The following is a 25,085-nucleotide window of genomic DNA, read 5'->3' as shown; positions in this document are numbered from 1 at the left end:
GTGGCTGTAGGTGCATTACTATTTCTCAGCAGAACCTACCTCATAGGGTTGTGAGGTGAAAACACCACCACTTTGAGCTCCTTGGATGAAGTGCAGGATGTAAATGTGATGTATAAGCACACTTTGATATGGCAATTGAAATGTATGGAATTATTCTACAAACTCGTAGTTTACTTTTGGACCATTGTTCCCATAAGGATTGTTCTGGTGAGCCTTATGTCCTTTCCATAGCTGTTTGGGCTACAAAACAATTTATAAACTGAAAACTAAAGCTGTAACCCAAATAATGTATAAAGCATTTCTGAGCAAGACCACAAATTCATCAGTTTACCCTAGCTGATTTTCTGGTCAGTGCTCTTTGGTGATGTAGGGACTAAATTCTATTTTCTGTGCTCTGCTCTTTGTGCTGCATTAAAGTGTTATTGGATTCACTCAGCGATGCTATTTAAAATAACATTTAAATGCGGATGGCTTCAGGCAACCCTCAAGATGGCAGCATGTGCAGACACTATGGCACCAATCCTGCAGGGAGTTCTGCACAGAGAAACTCCAATGGACCGTTTCAGGACTGGAGCCTAAACTACAAATAAAGAGAGCTTGAGCAATTAAAGGGGATAGGATCAATGTTATTTATATACACACACATATACACAAGCTCCAGTTGCGGGCTGAGCTCATTTTTATAAAAACTTTAATCGTGCTTGGAAGAAAGGAGACTTGTCAGTTTCCCTGTATGATTATGATTGGTTTCATTTTCTCATCCTTCTGCTCAAGGCCTACTGGCTGTTTTTTTCTGCTCTGAATTCCAGCATTGCAAAAGAGGATCCAGCTCTCTGTCCATGATCTGTTCCTTGCAGATTTAAATACAACAGACTTAACAACCCTATTTCCATGCTTGTGCATGGACAGGCATTATTTTTCTAGGAAAGCAACCACATCCTTCAGAACTTACACTTCAGAATTATCTCAGTGACATCGTTTGAAGACATTCATGAAAACAGCATCATGGCACAAGAAGGAAAGATGGGATCACTCTCAGCAGCACAGCCATGTTTACTACAGACCACAGTTTTGATAATAGTTGCAGCTAACAAAGAGGCTTAGCAGCCAACAAAACATCATGCTATTGGATGTACAAGATCAGCCAATCACAGTCATAGTAACAAAACACCAACAAAGGAGAGGAAAGGAAAAGTTAAGAACTAAAGTGTTGTCACAACCAATGCCTTGAAGCACACCTATGATAGCAAAGTCAAATTTCGCATGTCTGATTTCTTTTTTTGCTTTTAAAATGAAAGGGAACATTGTACTTACCACAGATTTCTGCTCATTTACAAGTGCAGAGACTTGTCTCTGTATCTGGGATAGCACCTACTCCTGGTAGGAAGACAGGTTCAACCTTTGATCTCACTAAGGGAAGGAGTTCCCTGCTTCCCCCCTTCAAGAACAAATATGGAGACTTAGGGAAAAAGTATTACCACAACCATGCAAAACCAAACAAAGAGAACTGAAGAGTAAAGAGACAGGGCAACTCTATATGGACATTTGTAGTTTCCCCTTATGTGCTTTTGAATACATCACTGTCAGAAGCTCAATCCTAAGTAGGTAGAGCAGCCTCCCTACTTTTAGAAGAATGAGAGTTTATAGTAAGTAATTTCTCTCTCTCTCCCCCTCAGGAATACAGAGACATGCCTCTCTATCTGGGATGCAGAAAAGCTGTAATCTCCTCTGAGTGGACTTATAGTTTGTTTTCGGCATACTTCATGAAATTAGCACCCTCTGCAGAACATTTTGTCCAAAGTCAGCAGCAGCTGAGGACAAAGACCCTCTTTATAATGTCTGGTAAACATGTGGACCAATGATCAGACTGCAGTTCTGCAAATCACTTCCAAGGGGGATTGCCCCCAAATACTATAGCAGGTGGTGCTCCTCATAAAATGAGAAGTAATTTGAGATGGTATAATTTTTCCCAGTGCCTTCAAAGCTCCAGTAATGGCACCAAGCAATCTAGACAAAGTACCAATGACTATTGAATCACTCAGGAAGGATATGAAAAGATCCTCCTTCCCAATAGCTTTCCAGACTGAATAGAAATGTCCTTCTGATAAGTTTTCTCCAGAATGAACCATGATGGGGGGCAAGGTTTAGGCAAAGCTAATTTCTATGAAAAAGTTAATTGCCCTTCGACATATAGTCCTATCCATATGAACAATACAGAAATCCTTATTTGTGGACAGTGAGCCCAGGCTCTGAGATTCTCCAAGCAAAAGTGATGGAAAAAACTACCTTAAAAGAATCCCCTCCAGGGGAACACTAGGTGAAAACTTGGAGAGGACTGATCAAATCATGAGTGTGTAGTTGAAGTTCCAAGTAAGATATCCATATACCGGTGAAGGATTACTTAAGGAAACCTATGTATGTGAGGATGAAAATTCTCAGGACTTCACTCAGGACTAAGACCTGTCTCTTAAAGGTATTTGTACTGAGTCCTTTCTTTAGAAGTTTGTGAAGAAACTTCAGAACATAATTTGCTTTGCCCTTTTTCCAGGTGAAAGCTCTTCCTGGTAATGCAGTTGAAGACTTTCAAAGTACTGTATCTCAATAGTATTTCTATTGGTGGAATCCCTTGCAAAAGAAAAGAGAGCAGAGGAAATTACTCAAATAATTCATGGCCCTTAATGCCTGTTCCACAATGTCTAGGCTGCTAGTTGGTAACAGATTTGGCTGCAGGTGAAATGCCAGCCCTTGCAACAGAAGGCCTGACTTGCTTGCAACTTCCAGGCTCTGCCTATTGACAGAAGGGCTAATGCTGAAAATCAAGGTCTCCAATACCAAAAGAAAGTTCCCCAGGATTACTTTACTGTGTCAGATCCAAACTTGCTAAACTGAGGAAGAAGTGGGATAGAAGTAAATGCATGAGGTTTTTTAGATCAATGCAATGGGAGCATCCCACATTAGGGGACAGTGATTGTAAATAATATGTCTAGCAGATTGTTTTCTGAACTTTGTGAAGAGGTTCATCACTGACATCACTATCAGCTGGAACACCCAAAGGAGTATATTCTATTCAGACTGTAGGGTGTTCTGCTTGCTGAGCCAGTCTTCTGTTAAATTAAGAATTCCCATGTATTTCAATCTAGAGGAAAGGCTATTCTCCCATTCAGTCTATTTTCTATAGTCTGGGTGTAACGATGTTGATTGAATTCCTTCTTGCATGTTTATGCACATCTTTGCCCAGTAATTGTGTGGGCATAGGACTGATCTGTATTTGCAGTTGGAACAGCAGCAGCAACAGTTTGATCGTTCTGGGTTCCAGGCTGCTGGTGCTCATTTGATACTCCAACCATGTTCTCTGGGCCATCTTTGGTTGAGCTCCTCAACCAAAGAGGCTCATGTCCATGGTGATAAGAATGTGGTGGATTTCCAAGAGATAATCCCTGAAACTTCCATTCTGAAGCCAGTCAATCCAGGCACCAAGCACTTTTGACATGAGCCTACATTGCAATCTGTTAATGGAGTAAGAGAAACATCTTATACCGGAGTCCATCATGAAACTTGGTCTATGCTTTTACACCTGGCAGAATATCATGTTCTCCAGAAGTTGAGAATTCCACAGAGTCTGCTTGGTATGAGTGCTGAATGGCTCATGAGTGGATGGAAACATCTGGTTCCTCTGGGTCCAAGACAGCTCAATCATTGTACTAGTTTACAAAACCAAACTAGAATTAGAAACTTGTTGGATCTGTTTAAATCAAGCAGATCACTTAAACTATAAGAATAACTAAAGTGTTTGGGAAAGGAGAGCTGGCTCTATGGCTTGAATGTCTGTGAGTTGCTGCGTGGCTTTGAGAAGTTGTTGATGTTTACTTTGGCTCCTGGACATAGTTTGTTCACCTTTACTTTTGTATTCTACATAATCTTGCCTCCGAGATAACAGATTCAATGAAACAACCCATGAGGATTTTGAGGAACTCTTCGACATCCTTCTTCCTGACTTTTGTTGGTGCTTAGGTAACTGATGTGGACTTGAATCACCTGGGAAGAAAGTGCCAGAGACCACCCTCTATCTGTTACAAGAGCGGGGGGGACTGGTGGCAAGAAGAGTAATATATTTTCCTTCCCCATAGGATATGGGACTAGTTTATAGGAGTGGATAGAATATTTACTTTGTTGGCATGTTTGAAAATGAAGCTTTTAGATTGCTTGGATTTGTAGAACGGCTTGAAGACCTGAAATGACTTGTTTGGGTGTGAATGTTGTCTTCTTAGCCATACGGAGCGATTTTGTATTAGCCTTGTCTCAATTTGAGCAGTTTCAAAGGGAGCCCAAACACCATACAACCCTCAAAAAGGATAGCTGGCCAAACATGTTAGAGTATGTATAAACAATGAACTTTTTTAAAGTCTAAAGTTCCTGTGCTCTACTATATTGGAAGCATTGCATTATATTCCAAGTTACATAGCATCTGTGGAAGAATCCATCAGCACAATAATTATGAGGGAGATCTAACATTCATCCTAGATGGTTTTGAATGTTTCTGTCCTGCAGCAGTAAGATTTGCCACCCAAAGGTGAACTGCTTTGGCAAATGGAATTAGTCTTAAGGCCCTTGATGAAGGCATAGGATGCAGCCACTTTGCAAAAGCTAAGCAGGTCTAGGCCTGGACAGGAGAGACCACCTACAAACCCTTTGCATGCTGCTTTTTGTTCCATGGAGGAAGGGTGGGATACATCCAAAATAAATAACATGTTTGTATCATCAAGGCTGAGGCCCCCAACTTTGAAAAGTATTGCTGTGCACTTGTCACTGAAGTTCTCAAGGGACCCCTTTCTCTTTTTTTTGTAAATATTTTTTATTCATTTTCCAATAAAAAAAATCATAATAACAAAGCAGACCAAATCTTACCACATTAAAAAACAAAAAATACAGCCAATTAAAATAATTTCAAAGGGGAATTCCCATGTTCTGAATTTCAAGAGATAATGTCATTCATTTTCTGCTTTCTTCTTGGTTGTTTCCCAGTTTTCTAATCCTGATATTAACTATCCCCAGTCCTCAGTCCACCAATTGCTGATATGTGGCTCTCTCTCTTTGTTTGATGAGTCCATATTTCTATAATTTCTATAATGAGCTAAATTGTATTCCATGTTGTTCTCAGTCAGATTATTTTGAAGCACAGTCCTCTTTTGATAGCCCCTCCTTTCTCTGCCATTTCTTGCTCTGAAAGGCTTTGGGCTTCCATCCAAGATTAAAATTAATGACGCCATGTTGTCTTTGATATCCCTTAATAAGCTGATGTTTCAAACTGTATCATGGGATATATTTGGCAGTCAGTCAGTTATATAAATATTGTTTCTGGTTTCCCCAAGAAATAACCACGCCAGCTTTCCTGGGCCCTAGAAAAGCTGGCAGGCATCCAGAATCCACCATCACTCTCCAAACCATATATGAAAATATTCCATGCAAGCAAATGCATCTTTTGCAAAGTACATCCCTTTTGTGGTTCATATAAAAAGTATCTCCAGCCTCCCTCAGACAAAGGAGACTCCTTTTTCTTTCTGCATCACAACTGCTACCGCCGCCATTTTCCCTCCTTAGCCTGAGCCATTTTCATATCTGATTTTACTCTGCCAATTTTGATTAGGGCTCTCCGCTGAGGACTGTGGTGCCATACAGCCAATTAATTTTACACTTCTTCCGTTTCCTTGGATAATTAATTCTTTCTTGGCAAGGTTCACCAAATCATGAAATAGCAAATATAACATGGCAGCCCCTCACCTCATTAATCAACACGCCAAGATCGGAGCCTTTTTGAAGTCCGAAACTTAACCTCCAGCGACTGTGTAGTTTAGCAGATTTTTCTTTTATCTCTTTCCGTCCAGAACACACCTGTTTTTTGTCCAAATCTTTTTAATTTTTAGAAAACAGGTATCTCCTGCTTGTGGGATTGACTCTGGAGAGTTCCTAGTTTGTGCCATGCATCACCCAGCATCCCAGGCCCCACATTTTTTTGCGTGAGGCAGATAATGGACGATCGGTGGGCAGCAGGTCCCCCCGTACCCTTGGGGGGGGGTCAACAGGGCTAATTACACTCATATTAACCCTGAATTTCTTGCACTGCTGGGGGTCCAATCTCATGGGAAACAGCCATTTCCCTTGGCAGGAAACAGGAAGTCAAGGGACCCCTTTCAATCACCTGGTATTGTATGGCTGTCATTGACATCAAAGCTGCTATAAGAGCACCCACTTGTAAATTTTTGAGTAGTTTGCAGAACTACAGACATTTACAAGAAACTAAGGAGAAAAACCTAAAGCAAGTAGCTTGATGAAGCCAGAACATGCTCAGTAGTTACAGAATGTTGAGTGGTAGTTGGAAAAGAAAAATTAGGGAAATGCTCTGCTTCAGTTGCTTACAGCCTATAGTATCACAAAAGATATGGCTGGCTAGCTTTCTAAATGCTATGATTTTAGAAAGATCTGGGAAATGGGCAATATTTGCCTGGACGCTGAGGAAAGAGATCAGGTCCCCTTGGGTTACTGAGCCAAGGATCCTGTCTTCATAGATCCATCCCACCCTCTTTTCCTCAGAATGAGTGTACAGGTCATTTTTTTATTAAAAAGTGAGTAACAGCTCGCCTAGGGACAGTTACACCTGATCTTAGATTGGGTACCTCTCTCTTCTTTTTAATGTAAAACGAAAGGTCTTTCAGATTGCAGAGCTGATTTAAGCTGTCAAAGTGCTACAAATGATTATGCCCCCCTCCCCGTGTGCAGCCTTTGTAATCTAATTCAGGGTGTTTTTCAGTGAATGGGAATATCCCACTCTCTAGTAGGACAGGAGAACAATCTTATAAATGGAATTTGCCCTTAATTCTGGAGTAAGATGGAGTCAAAAAAATTGTGAGGGCATGGAATGGGAACTTAAGCTTCTAGAAGGGAAGCAGTGCATAGAGTGGCTGGGGAAGCCCAGCCAGATTGGTGGGGTATAAATAATAAATTATTATTATTAGGTACATTATATTAAAACCTACAATTGATCCAACTAGCTAAACATTGTCCACATTGATTGGTAGCAGCTCTCCAAGGTTTCAGGCAGGAGTCTTTCCTAACAGTACCTGAAGATGCTGGTGATTGAACCTGGGACCTTCTGCATGCAAGACAAATGTCTCAGGGGGGTTGAGAGAAAGAAATACATTCACACTAGATCTTCATGGAACAGCTGCCGGGCAGACATGATCTGCAGCAGAGAATTGGAGAATGTTAGCATTGTTTAACTCTTAATCAGCTGCTTTCCCCCTGCAGCCTCTTTCCTTCAGTACAGGAAAGTTTTTTGTGTGGAAAGGGGTGCTCTAAGCTTGTTGTCCATAGATCAGGACTTGTTTGTACTTTCTCCACCCAGAGTGGCTCACATGAACCTTGGGAGAATCATTTCTTCCTCAGATATTCTCTGCTTCTTTCTCATGGGATTGGACAGAAGAGAATCAGTGCCTCACAGATGTCAGCTGGTAGGATTGGACAGAAGGAAAAAGAAGGAAGAGAGGATCTTCTTGACTTTGGCACTAAACTTTGTTACCACCTTTTCTAGAGTGGGGAAGGGTACTGTAGTCAATGCTCAATTGCATGGGCTATGCACTGCTGTGAGGGAAGGCAGGAATGATCTTTGTTGAGATATTTTCCTGCTTCTCAACTGCTTGGGTGTGTGGTGTGACTAGTCATGGGATTTAGACCAACTGTGCATATATGGGAGTGGTAGCCCATGTCCAGTGCTACTTCCGCTTCTGTGGAGGGGTAACATCTGGCTTACATGATAGGTGTTTCATTTACAATCTTCAACTGCTTGCTGGGAGATGGAAGAAAGAAGCATTGCTTCCCTACACTGTAGGGGAAGGTAGGCAAGTGAATAGCTTCCTGAGAGGAGTTAACTCTAGACCTAATATGCAGCAATCCTTTCCTTGTGCTCCTTTCTAGATTCTTGCCTAGGTAGAGGAAAGGGGAAAGCAAAGCTGCTTAAAAATAAAAGAGAAACTATAGGACTGAAAATAAAGAAAGCAGAGTTCTCAGGAACCTTCTTCCAGACCCACAACACAGCCAGCTTGGGGCAGCAGGGAGTGCCTCTTTCTGGTGAGCTCAAAGGTTGGCTTAATCTTACCCCTAAGAGAAGGTTCTAGTCCAGATGTAAAGTCTTGTCTGTCTCTCCCAACAGTAGAAAGGGCTTTACAGTCCTGCACAGTTTGAACATATTTTATATATTGTGCTGTGTATATTTAAGGTGGAATTAAGAAAATGAAAATACATTTTTCAAAGAACTATGTGCAATTTCATATTTCTTCAGGTACAATGAGAACACAGATAACAAAACATGAAGTATTTGTGAGCTCCCTGTGCTCCTCCCACCTCCAGGCCCCAACTCTGGGCCCACTTCAGTCAGAATCCTTCAATGTCACATTCTCTCCCTCCCTTCAACATTCAGAATGAAAAATATAATTAAGTATTGCTTCTTTATCCCCAACCCAGTGGCGTAGCTTGGGTTGTCAGCACCCGGGGCAAGGCAAGTAATTTGCGCCCCCTAACCCGTGGATTTGCGCCCCCTAACCCGTGGATCTGCGCCCCCTAACCCTAACCCCCAGATGTTGCGCCCGGCCCCCCCTGCACCCCCCACGCTACGCCACTGCCCCAACCGGCTCGTCTCCTTGCAAAAAGTGTCTTCACAAATTTAATTCCATTATCCCAAAGGCTCCTGTACCCCACCCACAGATCTTAGGAGTCATAACAAACAAATCTTGACATCTTTGGTTAAAACAACACACACACACACACACCACAGAGCAACACACTGCCCAGTATGCTCCTATTTTGGCCTGTGGTGTCTGGCACAAAAGTTTCTTTTCAAGAAGGAAGCATTAGTGCTGAGCTTTCTGCTCACTGGAAGTTGGATATTCTTCACTTTTCCTTCCTAATCCAATCCATTCCTCCTCCTCTCATACAGTTGTTGCTGGCCCATACTGAAACAGGAGAGGGGAAGTCTCTTTGATCCGAACATAGAACCTCCCATCAGGCCAAGCCTTTTGGAGCGAGAGGGGCAGGAAGTCATTTGGAAGCCACTGCTCAACTTCATCTGACACGAACACTAGTCCAAAGTGTTCCAATTGGTCTTCACTGTAGCAGAAAGCATCTGCATTTCCCAGGACATCACGTGAGACCTCGTTCATCTCCTGCACCACCAGCTTCACCACATCTTCTGCCGACATCTTGTTGGTGAGGTGCAGCTGTGCAGAAATAGAGGTAAGTAAGAGCAAGAGGAAGGACAAAGAAAGACGAGGGTATACCCAAATAAGCTGGCTCCCCCTAAAGAATAAAGCCAGATACTTAACTGAGAAATTAATGTGTCTTCCTAAACTTATTCCAGTCCCACAAGAATAAAAACTGAGGGCACTGTACTCTAGCATAATTGAATTTGGTGAGCTATCCTAGATTCAAGATCTGCATATGGTATTGGTGTCCACAGGCCTTCTGGATAAACAAGAAAAGGACTTTTGGCCATGCCAAAAAGAGCAAAACATTGAAGATGTTCTGCTGATGTGGCATAAAAGTTGCCTGATCACTCTTTTTAGGAGCATACCAGTGAGAAATGAGGATAGAAATAGTGATACCATGAAAGCAGCTTTGGAAGATTGCAGTCCAACCACATAATTTCCCCTTGCTTTCTATAGCAAGGAATATTGTCTAAATGCAAAGAGCTATACACCATGACACCACCACTCCAGAATAGGTGGTCAGGTTTGGCTTAGGTTTGAGTCAAGCTTAGGCCAGGCTTTTTTTCAGTTGGAACTCGCCAGGTGGGCACCATTGCTATTATAAGAGAGCAAGGGAGGCATTCATGATGAGTTTCAGCACTTCTTTTTCTAGAAAAATAGCACTGGCTTGGGCTACATACCAGTCATGGCTACAACCACCAAGAACGATATAGAGTATATGACTGCCACCCATTTGGGCTCTATATGATAATTCTTTAACAAACATTGTCTCCTGTCTATTTATTCATTTTATCCGACTGTCCAAAATGTACACACTGTGAAACCAGACTGAAGTTCAGCCCTGACATTACACACAACCATAGTTTCAAAGAAGAATCAAAGAAGGCCATGGGCTCACACACTATTATCTGTTCCCAGAAACAAATGCCTCTCTCCCTACTCTAACCTATTTGGTCTTATGCATGATTTTTTATAACCCTGGTTAAGGGTGTTTCTTAATTCAGGACACTGGTTCTGAAAAAGGATCCTATGGCCCACCCCTAATCCCTAAACCATAGTTGTATCTGTAATGCCTTCCTATGCTAATGCTTCTCTAATCAATCAACATCCTTCCTACTATGCTAGAAAACATCCTTTGATAGTGGACATAAATCACCATTCTCTTTTAAATGTTATGGTGAATAGTTCCTTAGTCCCAAGGTCTGGAAGAGAGGACAACAGAGACAATGCCCTGGTGTCCCGTAGTCAACCCAGTACAATCTATGTATCTACACCCAAATGGAATCTGTACAAAGCTCTTTGCTCCAGTGACTGCAGTGTGATTTATCTTCAGAACAAATGCTGTTAGCTAGAATGGTAAAGTTTATTGGTCCATAGTCTGAACCAATATGACTCGTGATGTGGATGGAAGGTTAATCCTTAACAAGTCAATGGATGCCTAGTGCATTCATATTATTACACCCTGAAGGCTACACTGTAATACCATACCATGTTCAGATCTACACTGTACATCTCCACCCCATTTACTCCATTTGAAAATTTGGCTATTTATGATTCATGAAGCCCTTAGTTAAGAGCATTATAATAAACCACCATAAAAGTGCAGCATTGCAAGCCACAATCAGCATTGCAAGCTCAACATCTGAACCTGGCTGATGTGGAAATGAACAACTCACTGGACATAATCCCCAATAAATAAGGTAAAGGACCCCTGGATGGTTGTCCATTCAAAGGTGACTATGGGGTGCAGCACTCATCTTGCTTCAGGCTGAGGGAGCTGGTGTTAGTCCACAGAAAGCTTTTTGGGTCACGTGGCCAGCATGACTAAACCGCTTTTGGCGCAATGCAGCACCATGACGGAAGCAATGACGGAACGCCATTTACCTTCCCGCCGCAGTGGTACCTATTTATCTACTTGCACTGGTGTGCTTTCGAATTGTTAAGTTGGCGGAACCTGGGACAAAGCAACAGGACCTCACCACCATCACATGGATTCAAACTGCTGACCTTCCAATTGGCAAGCCCAAGAGGCTCAGTGGTTTAGACCACAGCACTACCTGCTAATAAATAAATAAAGTACCGGAGGCAGGAACATTATGTTTCGGGACATGTTAGGTTGTGTCTATAGTGTGGTTTTATAGTGAAAAGGATGTATAATCTAATAAACATAATACATATTCTTTTTGCAAGTGCAAAAGTAAAAGTACAGGGAGCTGCTGTCTGGATGCATCCTCAGATCATATGGAATAATTAACAACAGCATTCCATTTCTCTGTGGCCTACTGACACTACCATTGCCAGTTCTGGGACGCAGCCCCAAAAGAAGCAATAGTGAGAAACCCATTTAATGGAAAGTATCAGGAAGGGGAAGGGTCACATAGCCAAATCTAGGAAAAAGGAATACATCTTCTTCCTGCAAGTGTTGCCTCCATTTTCAGTACTGCACTATTGTATTGATGAGCCAAGACCAGGATTTTAATGATACCTTAACGCTTGTTTCTTTGGAGAGCCCTGTTTCGTACTGAGGGCACACACGTAAGGCGAAGGAGCCTGTTGACTTGACCCGGTTTGCTACACGTCCTGGATCTGCTGCCTCCTGGAAGGTGCGAGTCCATTCCACTGAGCGTGTCCGAAAGACAGGCTCAGAGCTCCCTGCAGGACAGCCATGCCTGGGGCTGAATTCTGAGCCTGTCCCAAGTCTCACAGGGCTGCAACGGCCTGCAGTTCTGCTTTCAGTTGGTGAACTGTCAACAGAGCCAGGGCAAGACTTTCTGGCCCCATGGCAAAGGGGTTTTGGGAAATCCAGACTGCTGGTGCGGACACAGTAGGCCTGCCTCTTCTCTGTGATGCGCAGCAGCTCTATCTGCCGACTAGGAAGCACAAAGTCACTGTCATAAAGCTCTGGGGGAGGCCGAGGCTCCTCTGGAGGAATAGGGGGTGTCTTTAGCTCATGGTTCTGCAGGACGTCAGGGGCACTGTCCCTCAAAGGGCGTGGATTTCTTCTACTGCAGTACTCAGGCCCTGAAGAGGGGTAAAGAAGGTCAAGCTCTCTGGGGCTTTGGGCTCTGCTGGAGTCATAGTCACTGTCTGTAGCTAAGAATACTTCTGATGAGCCCTCTTCATCTGAGATTCCATGTGAATCTGAAAGAAAATGATAAAACGATTACTTCTTTATTGCACAAGTGGACCTGAGGGTCAAACCTGCTTCTACTCCAAGCCTGGGAGTTCTGATTGGCTAGAGCAGGGGTGAGGAACCTCTGGCTCATGGTCAATCTTGCTCTGCCAGGTTGTTTTCCTGGTAACAAAAACTGAATGGCAGTTGCGTTACCTGTACAATCCTGGGAACAGGATGTAACCTGTTTAAAGCATTTATGGGCAAGAGCACAACATCATCAGTTTACTTGGAAGTGATCATCTGGCCAATGATCTTTGTGAGTCTCTCCCTAATCTAGTCTCCTTCCTCTTTCTTTTTAAGATTGGAGCAAAAGGGATTCTGACACTCCACTCTTGCCACTCCACATTTGCCCAGTTTCTTTTCACTGCCAATTTTTAACCATTTTTGCCTGGAACATGTTTATCCCACAATCCTAAAACAGATTCTGCACATGCCTTCCTCATTTTTCTAGAAAATATATATGTACAAGGGAGGTGAATAGTTTAGGTGTCGTTACTAACAAGTAGCTGGCAAGAGGTACTAGAGATTATATTAAAGATTACAATGCATCAGATTCCGACAACTCCTAAATTTGTGCTGTCAGGATATCTGGAAGGCCTCATCAAGGTTAATGATAGAAGTTTTCTTATTAAAATGCTTGTGACAAAGATAACTTGGTCTAGATAATGGAAGTTGTGATAGCACCTTCAGCTTTACATGCAGTGGTTAAGGAGGGAAAGACTGCTTTCATATGTAAAGGCCTATAAAGTAGATAAATCCAAGGAAATCAATAGCAAAGAAAAGGATGCATTTATTTATAAAAATATTTCTATACCGCTGTATCATAAAAAATACATCACAGCGGTTTACAACAATATAAACAGAAAACCAAATAGTAAAATTATAAATGTTAAAAACAAGTTAAAAGCAGAAAGAAATTAAAAACAAACATCAATAGACCATTGTGGGGATGTACTATTAATTGTCTGCGTATGCCTGGTGGAATAGAAAATTTTTCAGCAAGCTTTGAAAAGTTGACACATAAGGTGCCCACTGAATCTCTATTGGCAGGGTGTTCCACAAGACTGGACTGAGGACACTGAAGGCTTGATTTCTCGTGGTTATCAATTGAGCCTCATCAATTCAGGGAACGACCATAGATGCTTCTGCAGATGATCTCAGTGATCGAGCTGGAATATAAAGGTTCAAGCGATCCCCAAAGTGCCCTAGACCCAAGTTGTTCAGTGCTTTGTAAATCAATACAAGAACCTTGAACTTGGCTCGGTAATAGGTGGGTAGCCAGTCCTGCTCTTTTAACAATGCTGTCACATGTTCTTGACTAGAAACTCCTCATCAGCAATCTGGCTGCAGCATTCTGCACCAGCTGGAGCAGCCCCACATAGAACACATTATAGTACTCTATCCTTGAGGTTACCAATGCATGGACTGCAGTGGTTACCAGTGCATGGACTATCCCTGTCCAGGAACAGCCATAATTGGCAAACCAGATAAAGCTGGTAAAAGGAACTCATAGCCACAGGGGACATTTGGGCCTCTAGTGACAAAGATGTATCCAGGAGTACCCCCCAAACTTCTTCTGAGGGAATGCAAACCCATCCAAAACAGGTAACTTGCCAATTTCCCAAATGTGGGAACCACCCACCTAAAGAGCCTTTATTCAGTGAAACAGATTTATCTGTAAAATGGATTTTGAAAAACATCTGGGCAAAGAGAATAAGTGAGAATAAGCTATCTAGGGAGATAAAATGGTAGAATGTCCTTGTCAGAATACTTCCAGAAGAGGTTGTCCAGACAGTTACTGGGGAGGTTTTAGATAAGATACCTTGTGTTAGAGCAGAGGGCTGGACTGGGAGAGGGGATTGATTAGCAGTTTTAAAAGTCCAGAAAAATGCAAAGGAAACTCTCACCAGAGTTGAGCTTGCGGCTCATTTCAGGAGAAGGGGTAGGTGAGGGAAGGAAGTCCAAATGGGAAGAGGTTGATCGTGTTTTCTCCTTTAGTACAATGCTAGATTCTTCAAGAAACCATGTGAGTGGGATGCCACCAGAAGGCTGCTTGTACCGGGCATGCTGCAATGCATCCATCATCCAGCGCATTTCTCGCCAAATCTCCTCCATTTGCTGTCCAAGAGAAAGACATAGAATCAGCTCCTTTTTTGACACTGAAAAATCATTCAGGAGGCTGCGCAGCAGGCTAGCCACAAGTTTTGCCATCTTTGTATGAGAAGGAGTTGTACACGTATATTGATGGATGCTCTTAAAGATCCTCCATGTGGGGTGGATCTGGTTTCTATATACTTATGTTAATACACATGTAGAGCTTATGCACACTGGGGTGTAGTCACTTGGTGTGGCATGGGTAACTTTTTACAGCCCTGAAACTACCCCACACATTCCTTGAAACTCCTTAAGACTGCTGTGCTCTGCTACCAATCTGGATAAATCTGGAGTATGCAGCAGGATCCAGTAAACAGTGAACTAACACTCCCACTGCCCTAGAACAGTCAGGATCATGTTGCTATATATTTTCAGAGTGTGGCTGGGCATCTATATGACAGCAGAACAGGAAAGATCTGCTTCAAGGACCCTAATTTGCAGAAGGTCTGCCGCTCAGCTACCAAGCAGTTAGTGTTAGCCAGGCTGGGTCTGGATGGTATATATGCCTCTGGGTTAATAGGTCATTGCTACCACATACCCTGAAATGCCAGGTGAAGGAGGTTGAAAAACAAAGGTCTACTGGACCAAAAAGGTACTTGCCAGGATGATGTGGGTTTCTTCCTCGACATCTTGGAAATCAGTGGGGTTCACAGAAAGCTATATAGAAATCCTCTTGTCACTGAAGATTTAGGGTGCCCAACTCCTCTGCTCCTTCATCCAAAAACCTGGAGAACTTGTGGTTGTCCATGGTCTCCTGAACCACTGCTGAACTTGACTTAATACTAACTAGGGAAACTCCATTCTCTGCTTGCTGAGGAAGTCTGCACATTTGCAGGGCCCTTGATGTGCTGGTCATTCTTGTAGAGAAGGCTGGCCTCCATCAAAGTCACCCAGCAGGAAGGATTCCTGTGTGGCATGTCTCTCCTTGCATGTTCAGGTGCACTTTCACTGTTATGGTGTGGACTAAGCCATAGGTGAAAGTGAAACTGTCATGCAAAGGCCTAAAAGGGTGAATAAGATCACTCACAACTCCAGCTAGTCTATGCTGTGAGGTCACTCATGATCGTTTCACATCCCCTGAACCATCCTTCCCCAGCAGAGGAGACTGGCAATGGATGTCATCACTATGGAGGGAGGATTGTGAAGAGGTGATACCTTTGCATGACTGGATATACTTGTCCTTCCCTTCCCTTTTATTTTAGACAAAAGGCAGAAAAAAGCAAATTAATAAGGAACCAGGAGCTGGCAAAGTAAGAATAAAAAACCATGAAGGAATAAGAAGCAGGATCTGTAAAAAGCTCTGTCTTAAGGCAAGGTATGGAGCCAGAGACTCAAGAGTTGACTGATACAATCATTTTGGTTCCATGTGACCTTGCCTGTCCTAGGGCAGTGAGAGTGTTAATCCCCTGTTTACTGGAAACATTTTGCATGCAATCCCAAGGCAGGAGAGCTATATTCCAGCAATTAGCCATGTAAAGAGGATATATTGGATTGGTTATACAGGGAATCAGCAATTTGTCGCCTAGCATATCATGCCGAGCATCTCACATTCAATACTTTCTACTATTCCTCTGTAACATACCTGTATATAGTCCTGAACTTGTTGATGCCTCTGCTTGGCAGTAGTTAATTCTGAGTCTGAGAAGGCCTCCCTGAGGCTCTGTTGAGAGAGAAGTGACTCTAGCTCCAAGAGGGCAGACACTTGGCAATATTGACTAATGAACTCGTGGTCATAAGTGAAAAAATGAACTGGAAAACAAAGGGAGAGGAGGGGGTCAAGTATTACCAGGGGACCATCACAGAAGCAGATCAAATCATTGCCAACAGAACTGGAGCTATATAAAGTAGAAAAAAGCTCACAGATGAATTTAGACTATCAATATTTGTTTGATTTTATTGCAATGGCCAACATGTATCTCACATCTACCCTTCCCCCAAAAAAACCTCAATTTGTTACTAAAAGAAAAAGTTAAAAAATATTAAAATTTGAACTTTTTTTTAAAAAAAATAATCTCTTTGACTGCTCTTATAAGTTCCCCGTTGTGGTGCCATGATGCTTAAAAAAATGTGTCCACCTTAAAAAAAAATATTAAACTGACTGCTCCCATGGTTCCCCCACTGTGATAATTTAATGGGGAAAAGTTTTTGTGACACCCGCCCACACATTATGTTCTTAAAAGGGGGCCAAATCCACTTTTACACTGTAGCCATGCCTATTTTCATAATTTGGTCCAGAGGGTTAGCCATGGGTCAATGTAGCCTTCAACCTGAAAAAAGTTGACATATATGTGGTCCTCAGGCCAGGGCTGGATTAAGACCTTTAGAGGCCCCAATCACTTAAAAGATTTTTAAAGCACTTTTTAAGAAACTCATTGGATTAAGGATGACATGAGACAGTTCCTTTGTGAAGAAGCAGGAAGCAGAGGACAACAAAATTGATACATCCCAAAGGGTCCCCATGGAGCCATTCTCACCTAGCTCAAAGATCTGAAGTGGAAGTGTGAGAAAGCCAGACCGAGGTGTGTAAGGATTGTTCTGGCCAGGGGCAGTACACACATCCTCGGAAGGAGGCAGGAGGAGGAGGAATGAGACCTGTCCTCCGAAGTCCAGAACTTCCTGACTGTACAGGCGAAAATCTTTGGCCTGTAGAATTCAAACATGAGAAGGCAATGTTTTATTGATGTACAGCCACAACTTAGCAACCAGTTGAACATGTATGGGGGACGATTCTTTGATACCATCTTTTTGCAGCTTTGAACTGAAATGGCTTTTTCCTACAATATTGGGATATTTCTGGAAGACACCCTTTTAGATCTTTGCCATTGTTCATAGATACATTCTTACTAAGTTTTGAACTTTTGGGAGGTGAATAGCAGGATCTAATGTTTAGATTGTCATTTCTGCTGCTGTCAGACTCTCCTAATCCTATAGATCTTTTTTTAAAAATTCACTCCCGAGGTTCATCTTGCAGGCTTCTTTTGTTTAATCATGCCAAGAAAACTAGGTACAATAGTTTTAGCCAATATTTATAAAGTTGACCTATTTTAGACATTCTCTGAGGTGCAGTCCTATCTTACAGTTTGCACTACTGTCTGAGCAGGGGCTGCTTACACTGCAGTACAGAGAATCTGCATCAGAATGGGAATCATTTCAGTGTAGGGCTCACCCTTGGCTACATTGTTCTTGCTTATAAAGAATAATTTCTATCTGTACATTGGCTTAATATTCATGATATGAAGTAGAAATGTAAAAAATGTAAACTGGCGCCAGTGTGGTTTCACTGAGCTACAAAATCAGCAATACCTCTTTCTCCTCACACACACAATACAGCCCCACCTAAAAGTTACCTCATGCAGTGGGATATTGACCAATTGCATCAGCTCTTTGATTGCCCCTTGAAGCTCCTGAAGGAAGAAATTCTGGGTGGTCTCGAGATTTTGCTCTGTGGGAATTGGCTCCTCCACACTGGCTTGGTGTTGCAGCCACTCCCACTCCTCCCTTGAAAAGAAGACATAGGGATAAATGCACAGATAGCTTACATGCAGTAAATGCCTAGGAAAAAATGCACATGATTATGTTGTTGCTTGCTAGGATGTGCATTTTCACACTTCTTCTGGAAGTGCTTTCATATAGGAAATGTGTGATGTCTAAAGAAGCCATCAACATCTGCATATCATCAGGGCATTTAGTATGGGAATGAATATGGACTTTTCACATGAAACCTGGCTTTTTCACTTGGAAGGAACTAGGACAAAGAGCTAGGAGCAAGGGGGAAAAAAATCATTTTTGGACCACTAAGTTGGGTGGTATAAGGCATACAACCCTATGAGCCAGCAGAGCAGAGAGAGTTAAAAATATCTCACTGCCATAGTCTGAGATCGGAATAGGAACCTGCAGTTGCTTCAGAAATCACAGATTGGTTATACCACCTGGAGCTCCTATCACATGATTAATATGCAGCCAAAAGATCTCAGTTCAGTATGTGACTTTTCCTTACTTAGTACATATAACATCATTTAATGAGCAATTTATCAGATATCTGGAAATATCTTAACATCACCAGCTCAACCTGCTGGCAAACCTGCCTGCCCTGTCCATATATTCTCTCTTCCATTTCTCTTGACTGTACCCATTTAGCTGTAGTCAAACCAACAAGGGATCTCCCTAACTCTAACCCTCTGACTGAGAGCAAGTGATGCAGAGCACAATAGGATTAAGAAATAACCCTGTCCATCAATTTATGCTGCAGGCCTGGATTGAAAGCCCTACCTGGAGATGTTTGGGTTGCTTCGTATCTTCACATGACATAATATGTTGGGTAAACGTTCAGGCACCAGCACTCGGATCTGGTCAACAGCACTACAGAGCTTCAGGTAACCCAAATAGAGACCAGGGGGGAGAGCCTGGCTGCTTCGCTGGTGGTAAACCAGCTTGTCCTAAAGGGAGAAAATGACCATAAAATGGCACATCTTGCTGCAGAAACCTGACAAAATTCAACTGAGAAAGAGGGACCCCACAACAAGGCTAAGATCCCACGATGCTGCTGTTCTAGCCAGTAAGGGTTAAAACAGTGGTGGGGTTGTTTTTTAAAAAAGGAAAAAGCAGCAGATCAAACTTAACAGTTTGTGTGGCTTGAATTCAAAGTTCAGTCTAGCTATTTTGTCTGCAGCTTCCTGGATCCAACCAAGACCAAAAGCCTCAGGAGACAGACTGGCACGGGGCAGGAGGCACCAGAAATTTTACAAAGGAGACTGTTGTTGTCAGATATCCAGACTAGTGCTGCAATCTCCAGGAACAGAGACTGCGTTGAACTGGCCCTTTAGTGGTTTGGCCTTTGCTAATCCTGGCAATGGCTTTGAATAAGCACTTTCAATAGACCCTTGTACAGGTGCTTGAGTGCCTTTTGTTGCTGGAGACACTTGGCTGACTGAGAGGAAATGAAAAGAGAGAGGAACAACTAAACGAGGGGTCAAGAGGAGGAGGAAAGGCTGGGCACTCACGGAAGGGATTCTTTGCTAAGACCTGCTAACAAGCTGGGAAAACAACTGCAACTGGATGCAAGAAGGGTAAATGTATCAAAAATAGTTATCTGAATCCCTAGTGGGAAAACTTACACCTGGGAAACCAACTTTTCCTTTGCCTCTGCAAAATGTCACATACCTTGAATAAAAACTAAGCAAAAAAGAAGCTGAACTTCTGCACTCCTAAACAGGGCTTAATGCAGGTTTCATGTATTGCCAGACAGTTGGTCTGTCTAGACCAGTACTGGTTAGTCCAAAGATAGGGAACTTCTTTTAACCTGGGGTCCACATCCTATTCTGGCAACCTTCGGGGGGGGGGCAGGACCAGAACAATGAATGTTAATTTTATCTTAATATAGTAGTCTAGTCTCTCCACATGTACACACCCCTCTCTATCTTACATCCAAACAAACAAGAGACAGTAACAGAATTCAATGGCACATTCTTTGTAGCAAAAACAGCCAAGCAGGTCCACTGAGTATGTCCTGGGAAGAGTCCCAAGGATCAGAAAGGGACTTGAAGGGTTGCATTTGACCCCCTAGGGGTTCTCCATCCTTGTTTTCTCTGACTGGCAGTGGATTTTCAAGATCTGAGGTAGTGGTCTTTTCCAGCCTGCCTTCCTAAAATCCTTTTAACTGGAGAGACTTGGGACTGCACCTGGGATTTTCTGTATGCAAAGTATTTAGTCTGTCACTGAGTGCCTCTGAATATGAGCACAGTCTTTCCATCACTAAACACACACACACACACACACACACACACACACACACACACACACACACCAGCCACCTGCATGGTCATCAGCAGCACATCCAGAGCTGTAGGCTCTTCTGGAGATGAGATGGACTTGCGGCTTGTCTGCAGCTTTGAGAGGGGGACCCAGTGGACGCTTTCAAACGTCTGGTTTGTCTTCACTTCCTTTAGGGTCACAACTAAAATATTGCCCTGCTTGTCTTTGATGGGCTCAAAAAAGACATGTCCCAGATCCTGAATTCCCAGCAGACCCTTCAAAGAGAGGAAAAAGTCATTTATGGAGAGTGGAGTCTGGCTCTAGATAGCATATCCTCTATACTCTCCAAGGGTATACAGTGGTACCTTGGTTCCCGAATGGCTTGGCTCCTGAACAAATCAGCTCCCAATGCCGCAAACCCAGAAGTGAGTGTTCCTGTTTGCGAACGTTTTTTGGAAGCCGAACGTCTGACTGAACAGCTTCTGCGGCTTCTGGTAGGGAGTACATAGTCTGAACCACTGCCCCCCGCCCAATTTTCATCAGTCACCCCCTATTTTCATATTTGTTACATATTTATTTCTGCTTATTCTCCACCACCTTTGAGGTCTGTTGTCAGACAGAAAGGAAGAATAGGTTAATATTTTCTGCAATCTATATCACTTTCCTCAATAACTACTTTACTGGCATTGAAGGAATCTGTTTTGGAGGACTACTTCCAAGTACTTGGTGTGCATTATATATTTGCAACTAAACTTTTAACTGATGAATTGCACTAGTTAATCAAGTAAAGCTTGATCTATTAAGATACTTGCTAAAACATGCCAAATATAGCATAAAAATAGAAATGTTTGTTTTGCTGCCAATAATGTAGCACAGAGACAACATAATGGCTTCACAATGTGCATGCTGGGTATGAAACAAATGTTTGAACAGCTAACCATTTATTATTAGGATTTTCCCCAAGAGGTGAGTTTATGTTGGAAAGGAACACAGAAATTGGCCCCTGGCCAGAAACACACCCAAGAAACTGAACGTTATCAATTGCTTCTGCTTCAAACTCAAATGCCTTCTTAGTGATGGCTATATCTCCTTGACTTTTCAATCCTACTCACCTGCCTGAGTTGCTTAGTATATGAAGGGCATTAGATCTATCTAGCTGAAGTTCCGATCTAATGATTTTGACCTAAATATCCATGGATTGAGCATCAGATGTATGAGTGGCAAAATACCCATCTTTGGCACTCCTGTGCCTTGAAGAGGCCTCTTTTCTTACCTGCATCTGTGAGATGGCCAGAAGCATCTTGAGACGTGTTTGCAGAATGCAGGAACACGATGATTGGGAGACAGTGACACACTGACGCAACCACAGGATTTCATCCCACATGCATGATACCTACATCAAGTATAGCAACAGGTCACTTTAGGATTCTGAGGTCTGCCCAGTTCTCCATACCTGCCCATACAGCAGGTACGGAGTTCCCCAAGTTCAGCATTATTTTTTTAAATGAATAGAGGAAACATGTTTGTATCCTAACTAGAGTCCCTCTCTTGCTGCAACTGTGCACCTTTTCATATTGTCCTATGCTAGGTTCCCTCTCCTTATATTTAAATTTGTCTTAAGTAAAGTAACAATATTGTTTTTTACTTACTAGAAATAGGAAGAGTCAAAGGAAAATGTTTCAATGGACTACAAAATACGTATTTAGATGTAAATTTATAATGTTCTTTTAAACATATTTATTTAACCTTAAATAAAATGACACACATTCAAAAGTCACCCTACTAAGCGGTCACCTTAGTGAACCAGAGAAAGTCCTGCATGAGCAGGCAAGAATAGGTGTCATCTATCTCGACCACAGGGATCTGATCCTCATGCGTGACCAATATGTTGTCATCCTTGTAGAATATTGATGCCAGATACAGGCCCCTGGGAAGATAGAAAAAAGTTAGCTTGGGAGGGATTCATCATCATCATCATCATCATCATCGTTTTTACTGGGAAGTATTCGTTCCACCATGGTGAGGAGTGAGGAATGGAAGAAGGATACAGCAGCTTCCCTCCCTATTTCCCTTCTTCTCCTGAAGTGCCTGGGAAACAGTGAAGTGACCCACACACCCGGTTTCTGGGAAACTCAACAAGTGTAGCAAGGGAGTGCATAGGTGGACAGATTGCATATTCTCCCCCCACCTTACCTTTTCAGTGTTTTTAAGAATTTGCTGCCAGGGTGGAAGAGATATTTCAGACTCTTGGAGACAGAGTGTTTTCTGCTCTGTGGCTGATTCTTACAGGGTTCTGAGGAGCAAAGCACATGCAGAAGGCATTACACAAACCATTATTTATACTACTGTCAACTCATCCTTTTTCTTATTACCTAGCCTTGTGTATATATCTACTAAAGATTCAAAATAAAAGACTTGGCTGGTTAGGTAAAATCAAGAAGATAAGACATTCATTCCCCATTTCCCCCTTGGTGCAAACTATTACTCTGCCAAATTCACATAGCTCTTCCTCCCCCTAGCTTTTGTGTGATGGTTTCCCAGCACCTTTTCCCCTTGACCTCTCTTTTCTTCAGCTTTCTATGTTCCAGTCCCTCTTTTCTCTCAACACTTTACTATCACCCACATTCATTCTACAGGAACCTGCTGATTTTGTAGCATGCTGGCTATTTTGTTCTATTTTTCAGCCATGCTACCAACTGGATCCCTGCTTTCTTTCCACTGTTCCTTCTGTAACTAAGCCTTGCTCCTCAAAGGTTGTGAACATTCCATCTCTAGGGAGGGCTAGCAGACAAGCGGCAACCAGTTTTTAACCTATTAAATATGTACAGAAGATAAGCACAATTAAAGTTCCATATATTACTTTAATTGTGCTTTATAATTCTTGTTTCACTCATCTTAATAACCCTGTGAGGGATGTCCTATGTATTTTAATTTAAAAAGCAGAAGATAATCAAAAGATCCAGCAATCTATGTTTGTTTGGGATTCAAAGAGAAGTAAAAAGTCGTAGTTGGATTTGTACCCTTAGATCACATGGATTGTCCCTATAGCAGTTGCCTGTAGAATTTGAACTCAGTTCCCAAACACCACAAACAGATCACACTAGCCTACAAAAATCAGTTAACCCCAGTGCTCAAATTGCAAGAGAGCTAGAGGAGTCCCAGTCTCCTTTACCTTTTGTAATGGTACTATTAGCTATTGTTTCTAGAAGGATATGAAGTATAACTTAGCTAAAATTTGGGGGAGTCAGACAGCAGCAGATTTCATTGAGATGCTTCATAATATTTCATCCATAATTAAGGGCTGGTTTCCGCAGTTCAGTATTATGGCTCTGGTCAAGATTTGTTTATTGCATACCACAGTTATATTAGTCAGCGGATTCAGGTAGGAACAACAAGGAGGATGCAAGAGAAAGGCCTTGTCATCTGCTGTGAAAACAGAGCTTCGACCAAGCTGGAGATTCTCATATAATTTACAAACTCATTTTTGAAAACAAGAATATACTGGGACATCAGCTGTTAGCCTCACTCGACCCTGTGGTTATTTATATACACTCTCTTCTTGGTGCATAGGAAGTTGGCTTGATTATTTTTTTTCTGAGGGTTTCAGCAGCTTATTTCCTTCATGAGCTTTTCCATAGAGCATGCATAGTTCTCCAAAATACAGCATCTGATTACTACAAAGATTTCAATGATTCTCTTAAAACCACTGGGAGCCTGATACAAGTACAGTAGCACCTTGGCTTATGTAACCCTCTTTACATAAGCTTCACGTTACGAAAGCATCAAACCCGGAAGTATCAGGCCAGGTTTTGCCGCATGCGCAGAAGCGGTCTCCCGCCCCTACGTGCATGCGCAGAAGCGGTCTACTGCCACGTGCATGCGCAGAACAGTGATCCTCGGGTTGCGGAAACCTCAGGATCTGGCTGGACCTCTGGAACAGAACCCGTTCAAAACCGGAGGTATCACTGTAAATTTAATAGTCTTTTACCACTTAGTTGGGGGAATGGTACTGGTCAGACAAGACTATAATGTGCAGAGGAATTTCCACAGGTTTCAACAGTTTTCATTTAATATGCTAGCAGTGGCCTTATCTATTCACCATTTCTCCTTCCCATCAATTCCAATTCTTCCTTAGCAAACTATGAATGTGGGATGTAATCCACTGAGAGCAGTCAAATACAACATTCCTTCTTTTGCTAGAGTAGACATGCAAAGGAATGCTTGGTCCAGCCAGTTGAAACTTCCTGTTCCTCCTGGCCTGGAGCATCCTTCCTTGCATGTGACTAGTTGGTAGGCGTGACCTGGTAAAAGGCCAAGGCATGCTGCCACTCTCCTTTTCCATCTTCCTTTCATCCTGCGAACTTCCTGGAATGAACTGCTGGCTGGCTGCCAGCCAAGCAGTCCCTCAGATCATCTCCCTTATGGGGTAAACCCGTTTTTATACGTTTGTAACTTTAAGCCTCAGAAGGTCGGCAGTTTGAATCCCCACAACGGGGTGAGCTCCCGTTGCTCGGTCCCTGCTCCTGCCAACCTAGCAGTTCGAAAGCATGAAGTGCAAGTAGATAAATAGGTACTGCTCTGGCGGGAAGGTAAACGGTGTTTCCATGCGCTGCTCTGGTTCTCCAGAAGCGGCTTAGTCATGCTGGCCACATGACCCGGAAGCTGTACGCCGGCTCCCTCAGCCAGTAAAGGGAGATGAGCGCCCAACCCCAGAGTCGTCCACGACTAGATCTAATGGTCAGGGGTCCCTT

General features: G+C 42.6%; 1 protein-coding gene and 1 long non-coding RNA gene across 14 annotated transcripts in view; one reads left to right on the top strand and one right to left on the bottom strand.

Annotated features, from left to right (window-relative positions):
- Positions 1-8,677: 8,677 nt before the first annotated feature.
- Positions 8,678-25,085, bottom strand: part of LOC128401994 (ankyrin repeat and fibronectin type-III domain-containing protein 1-like) — a 315,884-nt gene continuing 299,476 nt past the window's right edge. For all 13 annotated transcript variants that reach the window (XM_053365682.1, XM_053365690.1, XM_053365687.1 and 10 more), the window contains 11 exons: positions 22,528-22,627; positions 22,129-22,261; positions 21,608-21,727; positions 20,394-20,609; positions 18,853-19,019; positions 17,931-18,081; positions 17,058-17,226; positions 16,166-16,332; positions 14,337-14,547; positions 11,740-12,395; positions 8,678-9,266 (listed from right to left, as the gene is read on the bottom strand). In XM_053365682.1, coding sequence (XP_053221657.1) covers positions 8,979-9,266; positions 11,740-12,395; positions 14,337-14,547; positions 16,166-16,332; positions 17,058-17,226; positions 17,931-18,081; positions 18,853-19,019; positions 20,394-20,609; positions 21,608-21,727; positions 22,129-22,261; positions 22,528-22,627 — 2,378 coding nt within the window. In that variant the 3' untranslated portion in view covers positions 8,678-8,978. The remainder of the gene's footprint in view (positions 9,267-11,739; positions 12,396-14,336; positions 14,548-16,165; positions 16,333-17,057; positions 17,227-17,930; positions 18,082-18,852; positions 19,020-20,393; positions 20,610-21,607; positions 21,728-22,128; positions 22,262-22,527; positions 22,628-25,085) is intronic.
- LOC128401997 (uncharacterized) lies at positions 9,176-19,800 on the top strand. Its single transcript, XR_008327579.1, has 4 exons — positions 9,176-9,282; positions 14,428-14,630; positions 18,833-18,956; positions 19,253-19,800. It is a non-coding gene; the product is annotated as an uncharacterized LOC128401997 (long non-coding RNA).

This window comes from Podarcis raffonei, chromosome 14 (assembly GCF_027172205.1).
Source record: "Podarcis raffonei isolate rPodRaf1 chromosome 14, rPodRaf1.pri, whole genome shotgun sequence".
Lineage (NCBI taxonomy): Eukaryota > Metazoa > Chordata > Lepidosauria > Squamata > Lacertidae > Podarcis > Podarcis raffonei.
Note: the sequence above shows the minus strand (reverse complement) of the source record. Positions and strands in the feature narration are given on the sequence as shown.